The sequence below is a fragment of the Ranitomeya imitator genome, chromosome 1, assembly GCF_032444005.1.
Source record: "Ranitomeya imitator isolate aRanImi1 chromosome 1, aRanImi1.pri, whole genome shotgun sequence".
Classification (NCBI taxonomy): Eukaryota; Metazoa; Chordata; class Amphibia; order Anura; family Dendrobatidae; genus Ranitomeya; species Ranitomeya imitator.
In genome coordinates this window covers 862,134,004-862,152,481 of record NC_091282.1, presented here as the reverse complement: position 1 = coordinate 862,152,481, position 18,478 = coordinate 862,134,004, and the positions used below count along the sequence as shown (strand labels likewise).

General features: G+C 47.2%; 1 protein-coding gene across 2 annotated transcripts in view; it reads left to right on the top strand.

Annotated features, from left to right (window-relative positions):
• The window catches only part of LOC138658174 (uncharacterized), a 440,980-nt gene that overhangs the window by 276,464 nt on the left and 146,038 nt on the right, over window positions 1–18,478 (top strand). For both annotated transcript variants that reach the window (XM_069745697.1, XM_069745698.1), the window contains exon 4: window positions 6,413–6,518. In XM_069745697.1, coding sequence (XP_069601798.1) covers window positions 6,413–6,518 — 106 coding nt within the window. The remainder of the gene's footprint in view (window positions 1–6,412; window positions 6,519–18,478) is intronic.

Here is an 18,478-nt window from a genome sequence, read left to right as displayed (position 1 = left end):
GGTGGAGGTCACTTGCCACTGCGGGGTACCAGGCTCTGGGTAAACACAACAAAGTTCCTTTTTTCCATAATCCTTGCTGATCTTCTGCCCCTTTTTTCTGCCACTGCCCTCGTTCTTCGTCGTCTACCTGTTTCTGAGCTTCCTTCAATCTTTCCTCATCATCTTCAGAGCTATCTAGTGTGTGGGCATGATGTAAGGGTTTACGTGCTGCCTGTTTTGCTGCCTTATCGGCTTTATCGTTACCCCTGGCTTCCTCGGTGTCGAGTCTCACATGTGCAGCTACCTTTATCACCGCTATTTCTTTAGTTTCTTGTGCTGCCTCCAGAATCTGTCTAATGAGGGAGGCATGATTAACAGGTTGGCCTGAAGCAGTCATATAACCTCTGGCTCTCCATATTACACCAAAATCGAAAATAATGCCATGTGCATATCTAGAATCAGTGTATATGTTTGCTGTCTGATCTTTGGCTATTTTTAGAGCTTCAACTAATGCCGTAAGTTCTGCTTCTTGTGCAGACTGATTAGCAGGGAGAGGTTCTGCTTTCAGCACTTCATGCTGAGTTACTACCGCATAACCTGTATGAAATTGTCCATTCATATCTGCATATCTACTGCCATCTATGAAAAGTTCAAATGTAGCATTACAGAGTGGCTTGTCACGTACATTACATAAGCCCTGAGTCTCTTGTTCCATTAATTGTACACAATCATGCATTGACTTTGATGGGTCAAAGGAGTTGGAGAGTGCAGTTGCAGTTTCCTCAGGTATGGTACCCCCCTCAGACTCTAAAGGGAGCAAAGACGCGAGATTAAGAGTCTGAATCCTGGCAAAGGAAATGTTGGGTGGCAGTAGTAGGGAACATTGGAGACGGAGGTGTCTGGCCATTGAAATATGTTTAGGTTGGACCTGGTTAAGAATGCCATGTACATCAGGAGTGGTCTGAACTAGAAGTGGGTGATCAAGAACAATCTCAGAAGCTTTATCTAATAACAGTGAAATTGCGGCTACTACTCTTACACAAGAAGGTGCGGCTCTAGCTACAGGGTCCAGATGAGCTGATATGTATGCCACAGGTCTCTGTTTGTTTCCATGTTTTTGTGTGAGCACCCCTGTAGCATGTGAGGATATCTCAGCTGCCATCAATTGAAAAGGTTTAGTGTAGTCTGGGAGTACCAAAGCCGGAGCTGATATCAGTGCTGTTTTCAAAGAGGAAAATGACTGTTTAGCCTCTTCACTGAGTGAATATGGTGTGTTGGCAATACAGTCATATAAAGGCTGCATGAGTTGACTTGCATGTATGATCCACTGTCTACAGTGTGAAACAATACCTAGGAAAGCACGCAGCTGTTTGTGATTCCTGGGTTCAAGCATGTTACGTATGGCTTCCGTACGTTGAGGTGTGAGGTGTCTGATGCCCTGTGATATGCAGTGACCTAAAAACACGACTGTTTGTTGACAAGCCTGGAGTTTCTGTCTATTTACTTTACAGCCTTCTTGCGCTAGGAAAATTAAGAAATTAACAGTTGAGGTAACTGCCGTCTGCTCATCAGGGCAACAAATAAGTAAGTCATCTACATACTGTAGAATGACTACTCCTGGTTCTGGGATGAAATTTTTTAGCACGGTCTGCATTGCTTCAGAGTACAAAGTTGGTGAGTGTACCATACCTTGTGGCAATCTTGTCCATGCTAATTGTTTACCCTTGAATGTAAAGGCAAACAAATGCCAACAGTTCTTATGTAGTGGCACAGAAAAAAATGCGTTTGATAAGTCAATTACCGTAAAATATGCAGCAGTGCTGGGAATTTGAGACAGTAAGGTATGAGGATTCGGTACCACAGGGGTGACCGGTGCCAAAACCTTATTGATTTCCCGTAAGTCGTGCACCATGCGATATTTCACCATAGTTTCTTTGGAGGACACTTTCTTTTTAACAGGATATAAGGGTGTATTGGCGGGTGACCTGATTTCTACCAAAACACCTTGTAACACATAATCCTGAATTTGTTGAGAAATCGCCTGTTCTTGCTGGGCGCTGATGGGGTATTGCCTAAGCTGAGGTAATATGGTTCCCGGGGCAGTTTCTAACAGTATAGGAGCTACTGATAAAAATCCTACATCAGTGTCTCCTTTTGCCCATAGGCTGTCAGGAACCCGAGACAAGTCAATTTTTGCTTGTTGAGTGTAAATTTCAGGAAAATCCTCCATTGCCTGTATTCTAACATATGGTTCCAGAGTTTCTGCATCTTCAGGGATGGTCAGCATAACTGTGCCATCTTCTCTAAAATGGATGTTTGCATGCATTTTACTTAAGACATCAGTACCCAACAAGCAGGTAGGTGCACCTTTAGCAAATAAAAATTTGGATACAAAAGTTTTAGGGCCAAAGCTCACATTTAAAGGTTTTGTAAAGGGCAACGCCTGAATTTTACCATCATACTCTTCTGCATATGTAACCTTTGAGGATATATTGTCAGGATATGGTAAAAAGTCCTGATTTAAAATGGAGGATGTTGCTCCCGTATCTATCAGAAAAGGTACATTTTTACCCTCAACTTCAACTTGTATTATTGGTCTTCTAGAAGGAAGAGAGACCTGCATAACTTTCAGTCATTCTGAGCTGTCTGTTTGATCAGGCACTGGGTTATTTATCCTATTTTTGGGTACAAAGGTTCCTGAATCTATATCTGCTTTTCTCTTCCTACATTCCCTTTGGAAATGGCCTGGCTTCTTACAGTAATGACAAGTAAACTTTTGATTAGCAGAGCCAGTATTAGCCTGTGCAATTCTTACTGGCTTAGAATTTTCTCTTAAGTCCATTTCTATCCCTACAGCTTTCTGTCTAGCCAGGTGTGGGTCTTCCAAGGTTCTCCAATCAGGGGTTGCGGCCTTAAGCTTTTCCTTCACTTTTGGAGACAATCCATCTATAAAGGTTTTTGTAACTAACCTCATCATTCCTGGAGCGGTTAGATCCATGCCTTCATCTCTGAAATTATTTTCTACACTTAGATAATATTCGTCTACTGATTGTCCAGATTTCTGAGCCACCACTCCCGTTGTTCCTCTCTGCCTCTGTCTCTCCCTCATGAAAAGCATTAAGTGATCTACAAATTGTGTACCTGATTCTATCGTTTGTAAGGCACCATCTCCTGCTTGGGGCCTATGTACCTGTAGATTTGCTAATAGCTCCTGGAAGAGTCCAGGAGTCATTTTCATTCTACATAATTCTTCTCCATCTGCCCAAACTCCAGCGTGAGTCTGCATAATTTGCTGTATATATTGTGCAAATCTAACTGGACACTGGGTGGGATCTGGTGCGTTATGCAAGAGAGACATGCCTTCAGCGGGGGACCAAGGGAAATATTGTCGAGTTTGGTGATATCTAGTTCCCATTACTCCGTCAGCACCAGGTTCCCTAAAGGGTCTTGGTACTACCCTAACAGGGGCAAGTACAGCGCCATGTCTAGGTGTACCACAGGCTAGGCAATCATTTCTCCAGTCTGGATTTTGTTGTCCACAGTGCGGACATACCCATCCTCCTGGTCCGGCTAAACTTTGAGGTGGTGTTTGGAGAAAAGATGGGGCATGTGGGTTAAGGTATGGGGGTGGGGTATTTTTAGATTCCACATTTTGTTTTTCTCCACAGCCTGTGGGTCTAATACACCACTTTTTACTCTGTTGATTATATGTCCATCCCTCATTTTCTGCTACCCTAGAGACATCAATCAATGCTTGGATCTGATCTATCCATTTCTTGTCTCTGATTATGCCTTTTTTCCTTTCCTGAATTCCTTCCCATAGTTTTCTACTAAAAGCTTCTGCCCTAGTAACTCCAAACTTACTAAAAATCTTTTTCAGCCCCTTAGTGGCATCTTCACCACTTCTCTCCTTTATGATAGTATAGATATCTAATTCTTCTGGTTCTGACTTTGTTTGCTTATTCCCCATTTTCTTATCCTGAGCTTTCTTGCCCTAGGTGGCGTTTGGGTATGAGAATACCTCGTTACCTTCTTCCTAAGGAGCTAGGATGTCTTTTTCTTGCCCTAGGTGGCGTTTGGGTATGAGAATACCTCGTTACCTTCTTCCTAAGGAGCTAGGATGTTTAAACTGTGTTGATGTAAGAAAATCCTGATTCCTACACCTATAGCAAACAACACAAATGCAACCAGACAGAAAAAGAAAAAGAACATACAATGTATCTTGTCCCAGGCTAATTTATCTGTCCTGGGCTTATACTATCACATACAACGTATTCTTGTCCCAGGCTAATTTATCTGTCCTGGGCTCATACTATCATACACTTATCCGTCACCAGGTTTTTGTCAAAGACAGGATCAGAGATTGAACATAGGCGCGGAGGTCTCCCCGAAAGGACGCAACCACGTTGCCCAGTGGGACAGTCACTTCTTCTGTTTCAACCCCCTGGGCGGCTTATAGGGCTATTCCCAACTTCCACACACCTTCTATTCACATTCACTCTCATTCAATGCCGTACTCCGTGAGGTGATCAATTCCTAAATAGTTCAAGAACCCGAGCTATAGGTATCCTCCTCTACTAGAACTACCCGCTAAAGAACACGACACAGAAAATCTTACGGACAGTGCAGGGCAGATATAAGAGATCTAACAGTGTCTCTTACCTGGCCAGGTTTTTGTTCATCTGCAGTCCATTATCCCAGATTCTCTTTTCGTTCGTATTCTGCCGGTGTTCTTGAAGGAATACACAGACCTCGGGTCCCTGTTCGGGCGCCAGGAAATGTCGGGATCACACTCAGTCGGAGCAGCCTTTGGAAGTGCGGGATCACCAGAAATAATACACATGACACGTCTTGTATAGTGTATCACTGGGAAGTCTCTGAAGCACGCCTGCCTTCAAAGTGCTATCCCTTCTTTATATAGTTGTTAGTGGTTATACAAGTTTTGCATGTTTAAACAAAGAGACAAAACAGGAAAGAAAGAAAAGAAAAGAAAACAGTTTCGTGGGCGGCAGTTTCACAACAAACAGTACAAAGGCAATTCCACAGACAAGAAAAACAGGATTTCATACTATAGCTAAAATGTCCTTGAATGGACAGGTCAATGTTTATCACAAATTCTTTTTTTTTTATTTTTGTTCATTGAGGTAATCATTTTTGTTCTGCTCTTCACACTCTTTTGCCTTCAAAGTAGCATGAATTATTCTAAGTACACTTGCACACAGTTCTTAAAGGCACTCAGCAGAGAGGATGTTCCAAACATCTTGGGGAACTAACCACAAAACTTCTGTGAATATAAGCTTGCTAAAATCATTTCAGGTAAGCCCACACAAACTCATTAATGTTGAGGTCAGGGCTCTGTGATCATGACGTCCAGGACTCCTTCTACTCCTTTATGCTGAAGATTGTTCTTAAAGACATTGAATGTATGAAGATTGTTTTTAATGACACTGAATGTATGTTTGGGGTGTTTGACCTACTGCACAATAAATTTGGAGCCAATTAGATGCCTCTCTGATGGTACTGCATGATGTATAATAATAATAATAATAATAATAATCTTTATTTTTATATAGCGCTAACATATTCCGCAGCGCTTTACAGTTTGCACACATTATCATCACTGTCCCCGATTGGGCTCACAATCTAGAATTCCTATCAGTATGTCTTTGGAATGTGGGAGGAAACCGGAGTGCCCGGAGGAAACCCACGCAAACACGGAGAGAACATACAAACTCTTTGCAGATATTGTCCTGGGTGGGATTAGAACCCAGGACCCGAGCGCTGCAAGGCTGTAGTGCTAACCACTGCCTGTATCTGCCTGTATTTCTCAGCATTGAGGACTCAATTAATACAGACCAAATCCATTTGATAAAATGCAGACTGAAATTTTAGAAGAAACCTCCACCATGCTTCACTGTGTCCTGCAGATTCATTACTGTATTACTCTCCAGCCAATAAAGGTGTCATATAACAACGTAATGCACACATTGTTTTTAGTAATATCAGTCTTCATATCCCATGAGGAACTTTCACAATGTCTTGTACCTCATTCTAACAATTCATGTGCTAGGTGTAACAAACATCAACATTATATTTTCTAGTATAACCAATATGTCAGGTGCACTATTCGCAGAATGAAAGACCTTGGCTGCATCTATAAAGTGTGATCAAAAAAGGTATTCAGGCATACTCTTTTATAACACCTTTAATAATCTGAAAAGAGTACAGAGGTGCAAAGAAACTGAAGAAAACCCAAATATTCAGATGCTTATTTGCCGAGATGTGTTTAAGACATGACTAAATTTGTTTCAGAGTATGGTATGCAGCTGAAATAGAAATGTCACATTCGTAAATTTGGCTAAATCAAAAATACAATTGGAAAAGTTAAATGAAAATGCAGACAGCTTGACATAAATATTTGCCTTTATTTCAGCTATGCCAGCAAATTCCCATTGTGAATGATGAAGTTATAACATTTCAAGCATATTGCAGTGCTGTGTCCTGGTTATCCAATGCACCCCAAGAAAGCAAAATAAGAGGTAAGCACAAAGACAAATGCCTTTTGGAATACAGACATAGGGGAGTGCACATGTTCTTAATTCAAGTAATCTATATATATTATTGTCTAAGGGGTACTTCTGTCTGTCTGTCTGTGTCTGTCTGCAACTTCCGTAACGGAAATCCTGCATCGCGGATTGGTCTCGCCAGCTGCCTGTCATGGCTGCTGCCACCAATCTGCGATGGGCACAGACCGATTAGTCTTTCCCTACTCCCTTGCAGTCAGTGCCCGACGCCCGCATACTCCCCTCCGGTCACCGCTCACACAGGGTTAATGCCAGCGGTGACGGACTGCGTTATGCCGCGGGTAACGCACTCCACTACTGCTGCTATTAACCCTGTGTGTCCCCAAATTTTTACTATTGCTGCTGCCTATGCAGCATCAAGAGTAAAAATATGTAATGTTAAAAATAATTTAAAAAAAAAAACCTGCTATACTCACCCTCCGTAGTCAGCCGAGCCGCGCACGGCTGCCGCCATCTTCCTTTCCCAGAGATGCATTGCGAAATTACCCAGAACACTAAGCGGTCTCGCCAGCGCTTCGCTGGATTGGATCTCGGCGGGTGAGTATATAACTATTTTTTATTTTAATTATTTTTTTTAACAGGGATATGGTGCCCGCACTGCTATATACTACGTGGGCTGTGTAATATACCGCGTGGCTGCTATATACTACCTGGCCAGTGTTAGATGCTATGTGGGCTGTGTTATATACTGCGTGGGCTGTGCTATATATTATGTAGTATTTGACTGCTATATACTACATGGCTCCTATATACTACGTGGCCTGTGCTATATACTATGTGGCTGCTACAGTATATACACATGCATACATCCATACATATTCTAGAATACCCGATGCGTTAGAATCGGGCCACCATCTAGTGGATAATAATGATCATAAATTACTTTTAAAAAGGTTTTTCAGCCCTGTGCACATTTTAGACAAGCACTTCAAAATCCCGAATTCTAAGGCCACATTCACACCTTTAGTCTTCGATTAGTTTTTTACCTCAGAATTTGTAAGCCAAAACCATGTGTGGGTGATATTTATATTTATATACAGAAGTGGTGATGTGTCTCTATTATACTTTTCCTCTGACTGTTCCACGCCACCATCCACACAGTTTTCTTTTTACATTGTCTATTGACAGTGAGCTGCTTATCACAGGAGGGGGCGGAGTCGGAATAGCATGCATGTGCTGCTCTAGCTGCTGTAGTTTGGGAAATGATAATCACAAGATGATAAGACCTTAATTGTAAGTAAACAGCAGCACACAGCCTGAAAAGTGACATTGTTAAAATCTGTGTTTCAGCCTCTATCTCCTGCTGACCTCAGAATACATAACAAAAACCTGACAGGTTCCCTTTAAAACACGCTTAAAAGACAGAACATATGTACAATAAATTGATTTTACATAGAATTGCCTATGTTTATTCTTTTTAGCCTTTTCTGATCTTTTTCAGGTGGATATCTGCCTGAAAAAGATGTTATGTGCACATACCCTTAGAATTCTGCAGTGATTGTTCTCAGTTTACACAGGGCTAAAGAAATTCTTTTAAATCATGCCTTTTGCTATAATTATTTTGTATAGTTCTGTATTTTAAATGAATATGGATCGCCCCCGGTAGGGCAGTGGGGTACTTGGAGCCGAGCCCTTCGGTTCTCAAGGGGGATGTCACGGTGGCTGACCCGGTCCGTGGCCCTAGGGGCGTCCGTTGATAAAAGGGGGAATGGTCTTTAAAAGGGGAAATGTTCAGGATCAGGGGTGGACACAGACAGCTTGGGGCCCCTGTGCAGGAAATGTGTCTGGGCCCCCCCTTCTTTAAAGGCGACAAAGATATATATATATATATATATAATCTGTAGAATATGCCCATGTATAATAAACACCTGTGTCTACTGCATATGTGACATAGTATACATTAATGTATAAGGGTATGGTTCCACGTTCAGGAATCGGCAGCGCTTTGGATGCAGCACATGTCCGCTCGGTCCGGCTTTTGTACAAGTGATGCTTCCGCATGTGTTCATTGAACACATGCGGAATCACCGCATCCTATACATTGGACTGTGATATTTATCTTGTGGAGACTGAGCGTCTCCGCAAGATAAATAGACATGCTACGGTCTAGAAAGATGTGCCGCATGTCCGTCTCTGCAGGGAAGCTGCGGGTGCCGATGCATACATAGTGGACATTGGATTCCTTGAAATCTCATGCACTATGCTGTAACATCAGGACGCTGCGGACTGGATGCTGCGGATGTACACAGCGTCCAATCCGCAGAGTTTACTGACAGTGGAAACATACCCTTATATGTGTCTATGTATTGTACCTGTGTGTTTAATGCAATAGATACAGTATATGTGAAAAAGTCTTCACTGGGGGATGGGCTCAGGGGTCAGTCCCAGCCTGGATCTGATACTGCAGTGATGACTGGAGTCCCGTCAGAGAATAGACCCAGTGATTTAGTGACTGTGTTCCCAAGTTCTGAGCTCTCTGGTCCCTGCTGTGTGTGGATGAAAATCCTGCACTGACCAGAGAACACAAAGCTCCGGGGGTCACAGTCAGTAAATCACTGCTTCTAGTCTCTGACTGCAGCCCCTGCCTCCCCTCTTTACTCTGCAAACAATCCATCACATTCAGACCGTTCTTTACCTCCTGTTCAGGGGGTGATTGAGGTCCTGCACAGCTGCAGCTTCCTTCCAGGCATGAGTGTGCAGACGCCGTTCTGCACAGGCTGGAAGTGTGTGCAGGGAGAAGGTGCCAGACAGGACGAGCCGGGAGGAGGAGCAGCCGTGAAGAAGACCTCTGCGCACGGATCCTATCCTGAAGCTGCACGCTGGCAGCTTCCTGTCTCGCACAGCCGCAGCGCGGAATGATGATGTCATTCAGCTGAGCCGCTGCTGTGTGAGAAAGGAAGCAGGAAGCATCCATTCCCTGCAGATCCGTTGCCATTTTCTCTTGCAGGCAGCGGAGCTGCAGGGATTGCTCCATGCCTGCCGCACATGAGGGCAATCTGGCCAAGGGGCCCCCGGAGCCTCGGGGCCGGATAGACTGGCCAGATTGCCCTCTATATTAGCCGCCCTGAGGGGTGAACCTAGCCTCTCTGCTGCCTGAGGCGAACGGAAAAATGGCGACCCCCCCCCACACAGTCCCTGCCTCACTGCCTGTGCACACACATCCCTCCACCGGACCCGGTAATCGCCGCTCGCAGTAGCATACCAGCAGAGGTGTATCTAGGGTTTCTGGCACCAGGGACAAGAATTCATTTTGGTGCCCCCCGTCCGCCAGGGACATATGCGATTTGTACACTCAGTCATGTGCCCATGAGCTCCTCTCCCTAATGCTCTCAATGTTCAGTGATAAACTGAGAGACGCAGAAGAGAAGCTCGTTGTCACAGGACCATAAGTATGAAAATCACATATGAGTGAAGTGTCCATGTGACGACTACTGGAACCTGCAGAGCTGAATCCTGAGATCGCAGCTTCTGAATTCTCACAACGCATGCACTGCACACTTTTAGGATTCTCCCTTGCCGGTGGACGGTCATGTCAGCACAAGCATGTGATTTGTTTACTTCTGACCACATTCCGACTAGACGTGCCCGGCCTCACTCAGTTCATTTTCAATGACGGAGGCTACACATGTCTAGTCAGCACATGACCGCATGTATGTAAATCACCAGCACAAGAGAATCCTGACAGCGTGCAGTGCACACTGTGAGAAGTCAGAAGTCTGCAGTCACAAAGAATGACTGCAGACTCATTACAAACCTGGACAACCCCTTTAAATCTCCTAACATAAATAAAAACATGAGAATTAGTTAGTATCACAAATAACATTTACATCCAGGTACCTTATAGATGGCGTTGACTCTGGAGCCGTTCTTCTTTTCTTCATCTTGTCCAGACCCCATGATGAGTTTTCTCAGCCACAGCGTCTCTGCAGACTTCCATCTTTTCTGCTCTTTTGCAGAAAGTCTCCACATGACGCCCTTAAAGATACAAGTGTCATTATAATGCTCCGGAATAAAAAATTGCCCCTCACTATATTGTCTGCACAAAATATGACCCCCACACTGTCCCTCTTATGGTATATGCTCTTCACACTGACCTCTCCTTTCTATACCGGCCCCATCTTCACACTGTCCTCTCACACTGTGTCCCCCCTATAGGGCCTAGTATTTATACTCCATATTTATACTCCATCCTCCCACCCTGTGTGCATGGCTCCCCCATCCTTCTCCCCTGCGTTCACGGCTCCCCCATCCTTCTCCCCTGCGTTCACAGCTCCCCCATCCTTCTCCCCTGCGTGCTGGGCTCCCCCATCCTTCTCCCCTGCGTTCACGGCTCCCCCATCCTTCTCCCCTGCGTGCTGGGCTCCCCCATCCTTCTCCTCTGCGTTCACGGCTCCCCCATCCTTCTCCCCTGCATTCACGGCTCCCCCATCCTTCTCCCCTGCGTTCACGGCTCCCCCATCCTTCTCCCCTGCATGCATGCCTCCCCTATCCTCCCGCCCTGCGTGCATGGCTCCCCCATCCTTCTCCCCTGCGTGCTGGGCTCCCCCATCCTTCTCCCCTGCGTTCACGGCTCCCCCATCCTTCTCCCCTGCGTTCACAGCTCCCCCATCCTTCTCCCCTGCGTTCACAGCTCCCCCATCCTTCTCCCCTGCATTCACGGCTCCCCCATTCTTCTCCCCTGCGTGCTGGGCTCCCCCATCCTTCTCTCCTGCGTTCACAGCTCCCCCATCCTTCTCCCCTGCGTTCACGGCTCCCCCATCCTTCTCCCCTGCGTTCATGGCTCCCCCATCCTTCTCCCCTGCGTTCACGGCTCCCCCATCCTTTTCCCCTGCGTGCATGCCTCCCCTATCCTCCCGCCCTGCGTGCATGGCTCCCCCATCCTTCTCCCCTGCGTGCTGGGCTCCCCCATCCTTCTCCCCTGCGTTCACGGCTCCCCCATCCTTCTCCCCTGCGTTCACGGCTCCCCCATCCTTCTTCCCTGCGTTCACGGCTCCCCATCTTTCTCCCTTGCGTTCACGGCTCCCCATCCTTCTCCCCTGCGTGCATGCCTCTCCTATCCTACCACCCTGCGTGCATGGCTCCCCCATCCTTCTCCCCTGCATGCTGGGCTCCCCCATCCTTCTCCCCTGCGTTCACGGCTCCCCCATCCTTCTCCCCTGCGTTCACGGCTCCCCCATCCTTCTTCCCTGCGTTCACGGCTCGCCATCTTTCTCCCTTGCGTTCACGGCTCCCCATCCTTCTCCCCTGCGTGCATGCCTCCCCTATCCTCCCACCCTGCGTGCATGGCTCCCCCATCCTTCTCCCCTGTGTGCATGGCTCCCCCATCCTTCTCCCCTGTGTGCATGGCTCCCCATCCTTTTTCCCTGTGTGCATGGCTCCCCATCCTTCTCCCCTGTGTGCATGCCTCCCCATCCTTTTTCCCTGTGTGCATGGCTCCCCCATCCTTCTCCCCTGTGTGTGCATGGCTCCCCATCCTTTTTTCCTGTCATACTTACCTCTCACCGCGCAGTACAGAACAGAACTTCCTTCCTGGCATCTCTTCTGCAGCGTCTTCCTTCCTGTCTTCAGCGGTCACATGATAGCGCTAATTAAGGTCATGAATATGCGCATATTCATGACCTTAAATGAGCGGTACCATGTGACCGCTGAAGACAGGACGCGCTGCCGGCGCTGAGACGCAGTTGCAGCCACCGCTGGAGGAAGGTGAGTATTACGTCTTCAGGGAGGGAGGGAGGAGGGGGGGGGGGCGGGAAGGAGGGAGGGAGGAGGGGGGGGCGGGAAGGAGGGAGGGAGGAGGGGGGGCGGGCACTTGACCCCGGAGTTTTATGAAAAAAAAAAAAAACTAGCAGCGCAAATCCAGTAGTCTGCCGCCCTCTCTCTTCTGCCACCTGAGCCAAAGGGCTCAAATAGTCAAATCGCCAAATCGTAGCAGCGTCCCTGGCCGCCCTGCAGCGGCCCCCCAGAGCCTCCGGGCCCCGGTGCAGCTGCACCGGTTGAACCGGCGGTATGTCCGTCCATGGTCGGGCCGACGCATTGCGACGGCCCCGTACCGACGTAAGTGTGAAAGAAGCCTAACCCTAAATTTAGCCCCAACCCTAATCCTAAATTTAGCCCTAGCCCTAACCCTAGCCCTAGCCCTAACCCTACCCCTAGCCCTAACCCTACCCCTAACCCTACCCCTAACCCTAACCCTAACCCTAGCCGTAACCCTAACCCTACCCCTAACCCTAACCCTACCCCTAACCCTACCCCTAACCCTAATTTTAGCCCCAACTGCTGTTCTCCTGCCGGCCAGCAGATGGAGACAGATGGCGGGCGCACTGCGCATGCACCCGCCATTTTCTTTTCCCCGGCAGCCAGGAGGAGCAGCAGGAGGACCCAGGGACACAGGTGAGTATGCTAGGGTCCCCGAATCCCCCTATTTCTCTGTCCTCTGATCCTCTGATGTGCGATCACATCAGAGGACAGAGAATTACACTTAGCTTTTTCTTTTTTTTTTTTTGCGGTAAAACCGACCCCAAAGATTCCCCCGGTGCCGACGGCGGGTGCACTGCGCATGCGCCCGCCATTTTGAAGATGGCGGCGCCCACCGGGAGCCACGAGGAGCACCGGGGGAGATAGGTGAGTATCGGGGGGCTATCTGGGACCCCTTTTCTCTGTCCTCCGATGTGCGATCACATCGGAGGACAGAAAAATTAAAAAGAGATCGCGGTTTGTTTGTTTTTTGCGATCGCCGGTAAACGGTTAATTACCGGCGATCGCAAATGCGGGGTGGGGAAAAAACCCCCCGAATCATGTTCTCTGGGATCTCGGCTACCTCCGGCAGCCGAGACCCCGGAGAAAATCCGAATCTGGGGGGCGCTAATCACTTTTTCCACAGCCTGTGGTTTAAGTACCCTTAGCGGCCGCCATTAAAAGGCGTATCGGCGGTCGCTAAGGGGTTAAATCATTTTTTTATGCTTTGGCGCTTTTATACGATAAAAACTATTTTATAGAAAAAATAATTATTTTTGCATCGCTTTATTCTCAGGACTATAACTTTTTTATTTTTTCGCTGATGATGCTGTATGGTGGCTCGTTTTTTGCGGGACAAGATGACGCTTTCAGCAGTACCACGGTTATTTATATCTGTCTTTTTGATCGCGTGTTATTCCACTTTTGGCTCGGCAGTATGATAATAAAGCGTTGTTTTTTGCCTCGTTTTTTTTTTTTCTTACGGTGTTTACTGAAGGGGTTAACTAGTGGGCCAGTTTTATAGGTCGGGTCGTTAAGGACGCGGCGATACTAAATATGTGTACTTTTATTAATTTTTTTTTATTATTTAGATAAAGAAATGTATTTATGGGAATAATAATTTTTTTTTTCATTATTTAGGAATATTTTTTTTTATTTTTTTTACACATTTGGAAAAAAAATTTTTTACTTTTTTACTTTGTCCCAGGGGGGACAGTACAGATCGGTGATCTGCCAGTTTGCACAGCACTCTGACAGATCACCGATCTGTCTGAGAGCAGTGCAGCGTTACCAAGTGCCTGCTCTGAGCAGGCACTTGGTAAGCCACCTCCCTCCCTGCAGGACCCAGATGCCGCGGCCATCTTGGATCCGGGTCCAGCAAGGAGGAAGGAGGTAGGAGACCCTCGCAGCAACGCGATCACATCGCGTTGCTGCGGGGGGCTCAGGGAAGCCCGCAGGGAGCCCCCTCCCTGCGCGATGCTTCCCTATACCGCCGGCACATCGCGATCATGTTTGATCGCGGTGTTCCGGGGGTTAATGTGTCGGGAGCGGTCCGTGACCGCTCCTGGCACATAGTGCCGGATGTCAGCTGCGATAGGCAGCTGACACCCGGCCGCGATCGGCCGCGCTCCCCCCGTGAGCGTGGCCGATCGCCTATGACGTACTATCCCGTCGGTGGGAATTAAAGCCCACCCCACCTCAACGGGATAGTACGTCATATGGGATTAAGGGGTTAAGCGATCGGCAGTCCGAAATCGGACATTCCTGATTGACATCTTCCCCCATGATCAGTTGGCCGTTGCCCACGTGTACGTGGGCAATGCTTTTCAGCTTTTTTAACTCCTTCCTGACATATCACATACTTTTACATTATTTTCTTTGATGCAAACTCAGTAACTGAGTAACTCACTAACTGATTTTTACTATACTATATATTTCTATGATGAGGAACATGTTTGTGCTTCGGGGTAGGTCTTTCCTTGGTTTCTCCAGGCTAGAGCAGAAATATAAGATTCTGCCTACAGTCCCGCCCCGGAGCACAAGCATCTCATTAACTGAAAACTTCTAACACTGATCACACAAGAACCACAAGATGGATTTCTTCACCCCAGGTATCATTTTAATCAGTATAACAGTGGCAACATGACAATATCTGTAGTATACTTAGCAAAATCCTGCTGACAGGTTCTCTCTTTAGGGAGCAAAACTGTAATGTAACAATGCAGTGACATAACAAAAATCTGCATAACTAATCATATGCTATATAATCAAATTAATTTATTAGGTAGACAAGTTGATTGTCTATAAAATGATGGTAGTCTCACGTACGAAGTAGTGGATTGTTGTGAATTCTGCTCTTGGGTTCCCTCCAGTGGTTGTTGGTGGGAATGCTGTTGTCTCTGACTCGCAGTCCTGGCCAGGTGTATCGGATAATTACAGTTCTGACTGGGATATTTAGGTGTGCTGAATCCTTTAGCCCTTGCCAGTTGTCAATGTTTCTTTGGAAGTGTTGGATCTCTGCCTGGCCTCTCCTGCTTATCTGCCAGTTCAGCAAAGATAAGTGTCTGTTTCTTTTCCTGTGGCACACATGCAGTGCAGTACTGTTCGTTTGTTTTTCTTTTGCCCAGATTAGACTGTGTCTGTGTTTTCTAAGTCTGGTTGGTTTCACTGGAGTTGCAGATGTGGCACCCCTAGGGGTATTTGCCACAAAAACAGTTACTGACACTAAATACAAATACTAAAATAGCAAGACTGCACTACCACCTCCGGCCAGAAGGGGGAGCTCCAGAGACTCCCCTTGATCCATTCTGGTCTGAGAGAAGAACTGGCAGTTGGGCTAAGGAGCTGAAAGTGAGAGGTCATACAGCTGAATTTCTAACAGCCCTATGACGGTTTCCAGGCCCAAATCACCGGCCTGAGGAGAAAAGGGACAGAGAAAAAGGACATTGTGAGAACCGGGTAGCATTAATCACTACCCAGAACAGGCGCAAAGACGGATACCGGATCCGTGGCTGTATTCATTATATATAATACAGCAACCGGAAAAACGTGAGGTGATATCAGCTTCACTAGGGCCGGACGCAGCAACAGACACAGAGTTCAGCGGTACTCCTGGAGGGGGTAAGCCGATAAAAGGACTCGGGTTGCCCGTCGAACCAGGACCCGGAGGGGACAGATTGGGCCGGCAGCCAGTTCACATACAGCAGCAGGGCCACACAGAAACTGCGTACAATAAGAGGCGAAGACCCCGGCAGGGTCAAAGTAACTCAGAGTTCCCATACAGACTCCGGTGATGGGACTGGTTGTAAATCCCTTTATGTTGAAGTAAACTGGTTAAACGTTTCAGTGCCTCAGACTTTCATTTGGACAATAGCTATCTATCCAGGATCAGGATCATCACCGCTGGGAGAACCTGCTGCTGATCAAGTAAGTGCCTGTTCCTTCATGATACCCCTTACACTGTGCATTGCCTGAGGCCACAGCACCGGGTCAAGCCACCCGTGACATACCCCTCAAGAGACAGACCCCATTGGTCCGGTGCTGGGTACCCCGGTCTCCTGGGCGTCACAATTGGCGTCACGAACAGGATTCAGCCAGCCCGTATACCGGGTATTGTGTGCCGTGATTGGAGCCCAAAACTGTGAAAACTTGGATGAAAAATCTTGAAAATTGACTTTATTAAAGAAAATTCCATTTCCCATTAAAAACTATTGAAAGTGAGTTTTCCCCATTGGTTATAATGGAGTAAAGATGGCCGCCATCACCTCATAACCGTTAGGCACGAGACTGTTAATTGAGCTACGCCATTACCTGAGCCCCAGTCTGACTGAAAAACTTCAGAATCCGCCATTACAGAGCGTGCGGCGGGCGGGAGCAGCAGGGGGCGTGTCATTGTGGGCGGCACCAAGCTGAGCGCTCTGACGTCAGAGCAAGGGGAAAAACCAATCCTGCTGCACAGCGGAATGAATCTACACTATCCCGATGGAAGCGGAGGACCGGAAGGGTCCGGATTAACTAAGGGAGCACAGTATGTCGCAGCACGGAGACGCCGCAGCACCCGGCGACGCTAATGCAGCTGAAAGACAGAGTGTCGATAGCGAGTCCGGTAGCGCAGCGGTGCAAGGAGTGGCGCCCATCATGCCGGTGCTGATGCCATATACCCCGGGTGGCCCGTGGCTTCCAATGTATGAAGGTGAGCCTAATACCCTTGACGATTTCAGAGAAAAGATGCTGGCCCATTTTGACATGTTCCCCATGGGTGAAGTTCAGCGTGTTAGTCTCCTGATGATGCAGTTAAGTGGCCATGCTAAGCGAGAAGTCACAGCATGGGCAGCTGATCTAAAAGGCACTGTTGAACGCATATTTGCTGGATTAAAAGCTACATTTGAAATCACTGCCGGCAGCAAAGCTAAAGTACGATTCTTTAATTGCAAACAAAAAGCTAATGAGGGCGTGAGAGACTTTGCCTTAAACCTGCAGGAAGCCCTTAAATCACTTACACTGGCTGAACCCATTTTTAACACCGGAGCGGATAAACTGCTAAGAGATCAATTTATTGAGGGACTCTACACCCCTTCTCACCGGGGGCATGTGAGTATGCTTGTTTTTAAGAACCCTGAATTGACATTTGCCCAATTAAAGGAGAGCGCTATACGTCTCCAGCTGGCAGAGGCACCTCGGGATCAGGATCCTGTGCAACCCATGGCAGAGGCACCTCAACAACAGGGAGTGCAAGTGACATCAGCTATGTCCGGGGCCATTGCTAAGCCCCTGGAGCCCAGTACTAATGAGGCTCTTCAACAAAAGCTTGACTCTTTAACTGATGTTGTTGCTTCAATGGCTAAAACCATGCAGGAGATGAAAGGACCCAAGATGGAGTTGGCAAACCGTAGAGAGGATGTTCCATGGATGAGACCCCAAAAATACCTGACATGGAGAGGACGACCCCGCGACCGCTACCAACCGGATGGACAGCCCATTTGCCGCTGTTGCCAGCAGCCAGGCCACTTTGCACGAGATTGTGATTTAAACGGGAATCCCCTGGGAATGCGGGCCGCTTCACAGGAATGAACTTTCAAGGCCCAACACCCTGGCACGACAGGTACATCGGAGGACGACCCATTATCCCTATCGTGCTGGACGGAATTCCCCTCAACGCTTTGCTGGACACAGGTTCCCAGATTTCATCTATACCGTATATCCTTTATAAGAGGTACTGGGCTGATGCAGATATTGATAAAGGGCCCTCTGATGTTGAACTAGATATATGGGCCAGTAATGGTAAGTTGGTACCGAAACTAAATGACCATAAAGATTGGTAAAGTAGAATTGAAGAAACAGGGTATAATTGTTGTTGATGTTGACCGGCGGAACTGTGAACCAACTGTATTGATAGGAATGAATGTGTTAGAGAACTGCTTTGCCGAAGTTATTTCTGTCTTACAGCAAATTGCTGAAACTGCCCAATCCTACAAGCAGAGAGTTCTCCGGAGGGAAATAAAAGTATTGATGTTAAGGCAACAGGTAGAAGTTGCAGGAGGAGAAATCGGCAGTGTGAGGGTAAGTGATCCAACGTCTATTGTAATCCCACCAAAAACAGAAATGCTGGTATGGTGTAGAGCAGCCATTGCTACTAAGGGACGAGATTATCAAGCCTTAATAGAACCAGTGTACACCGACAG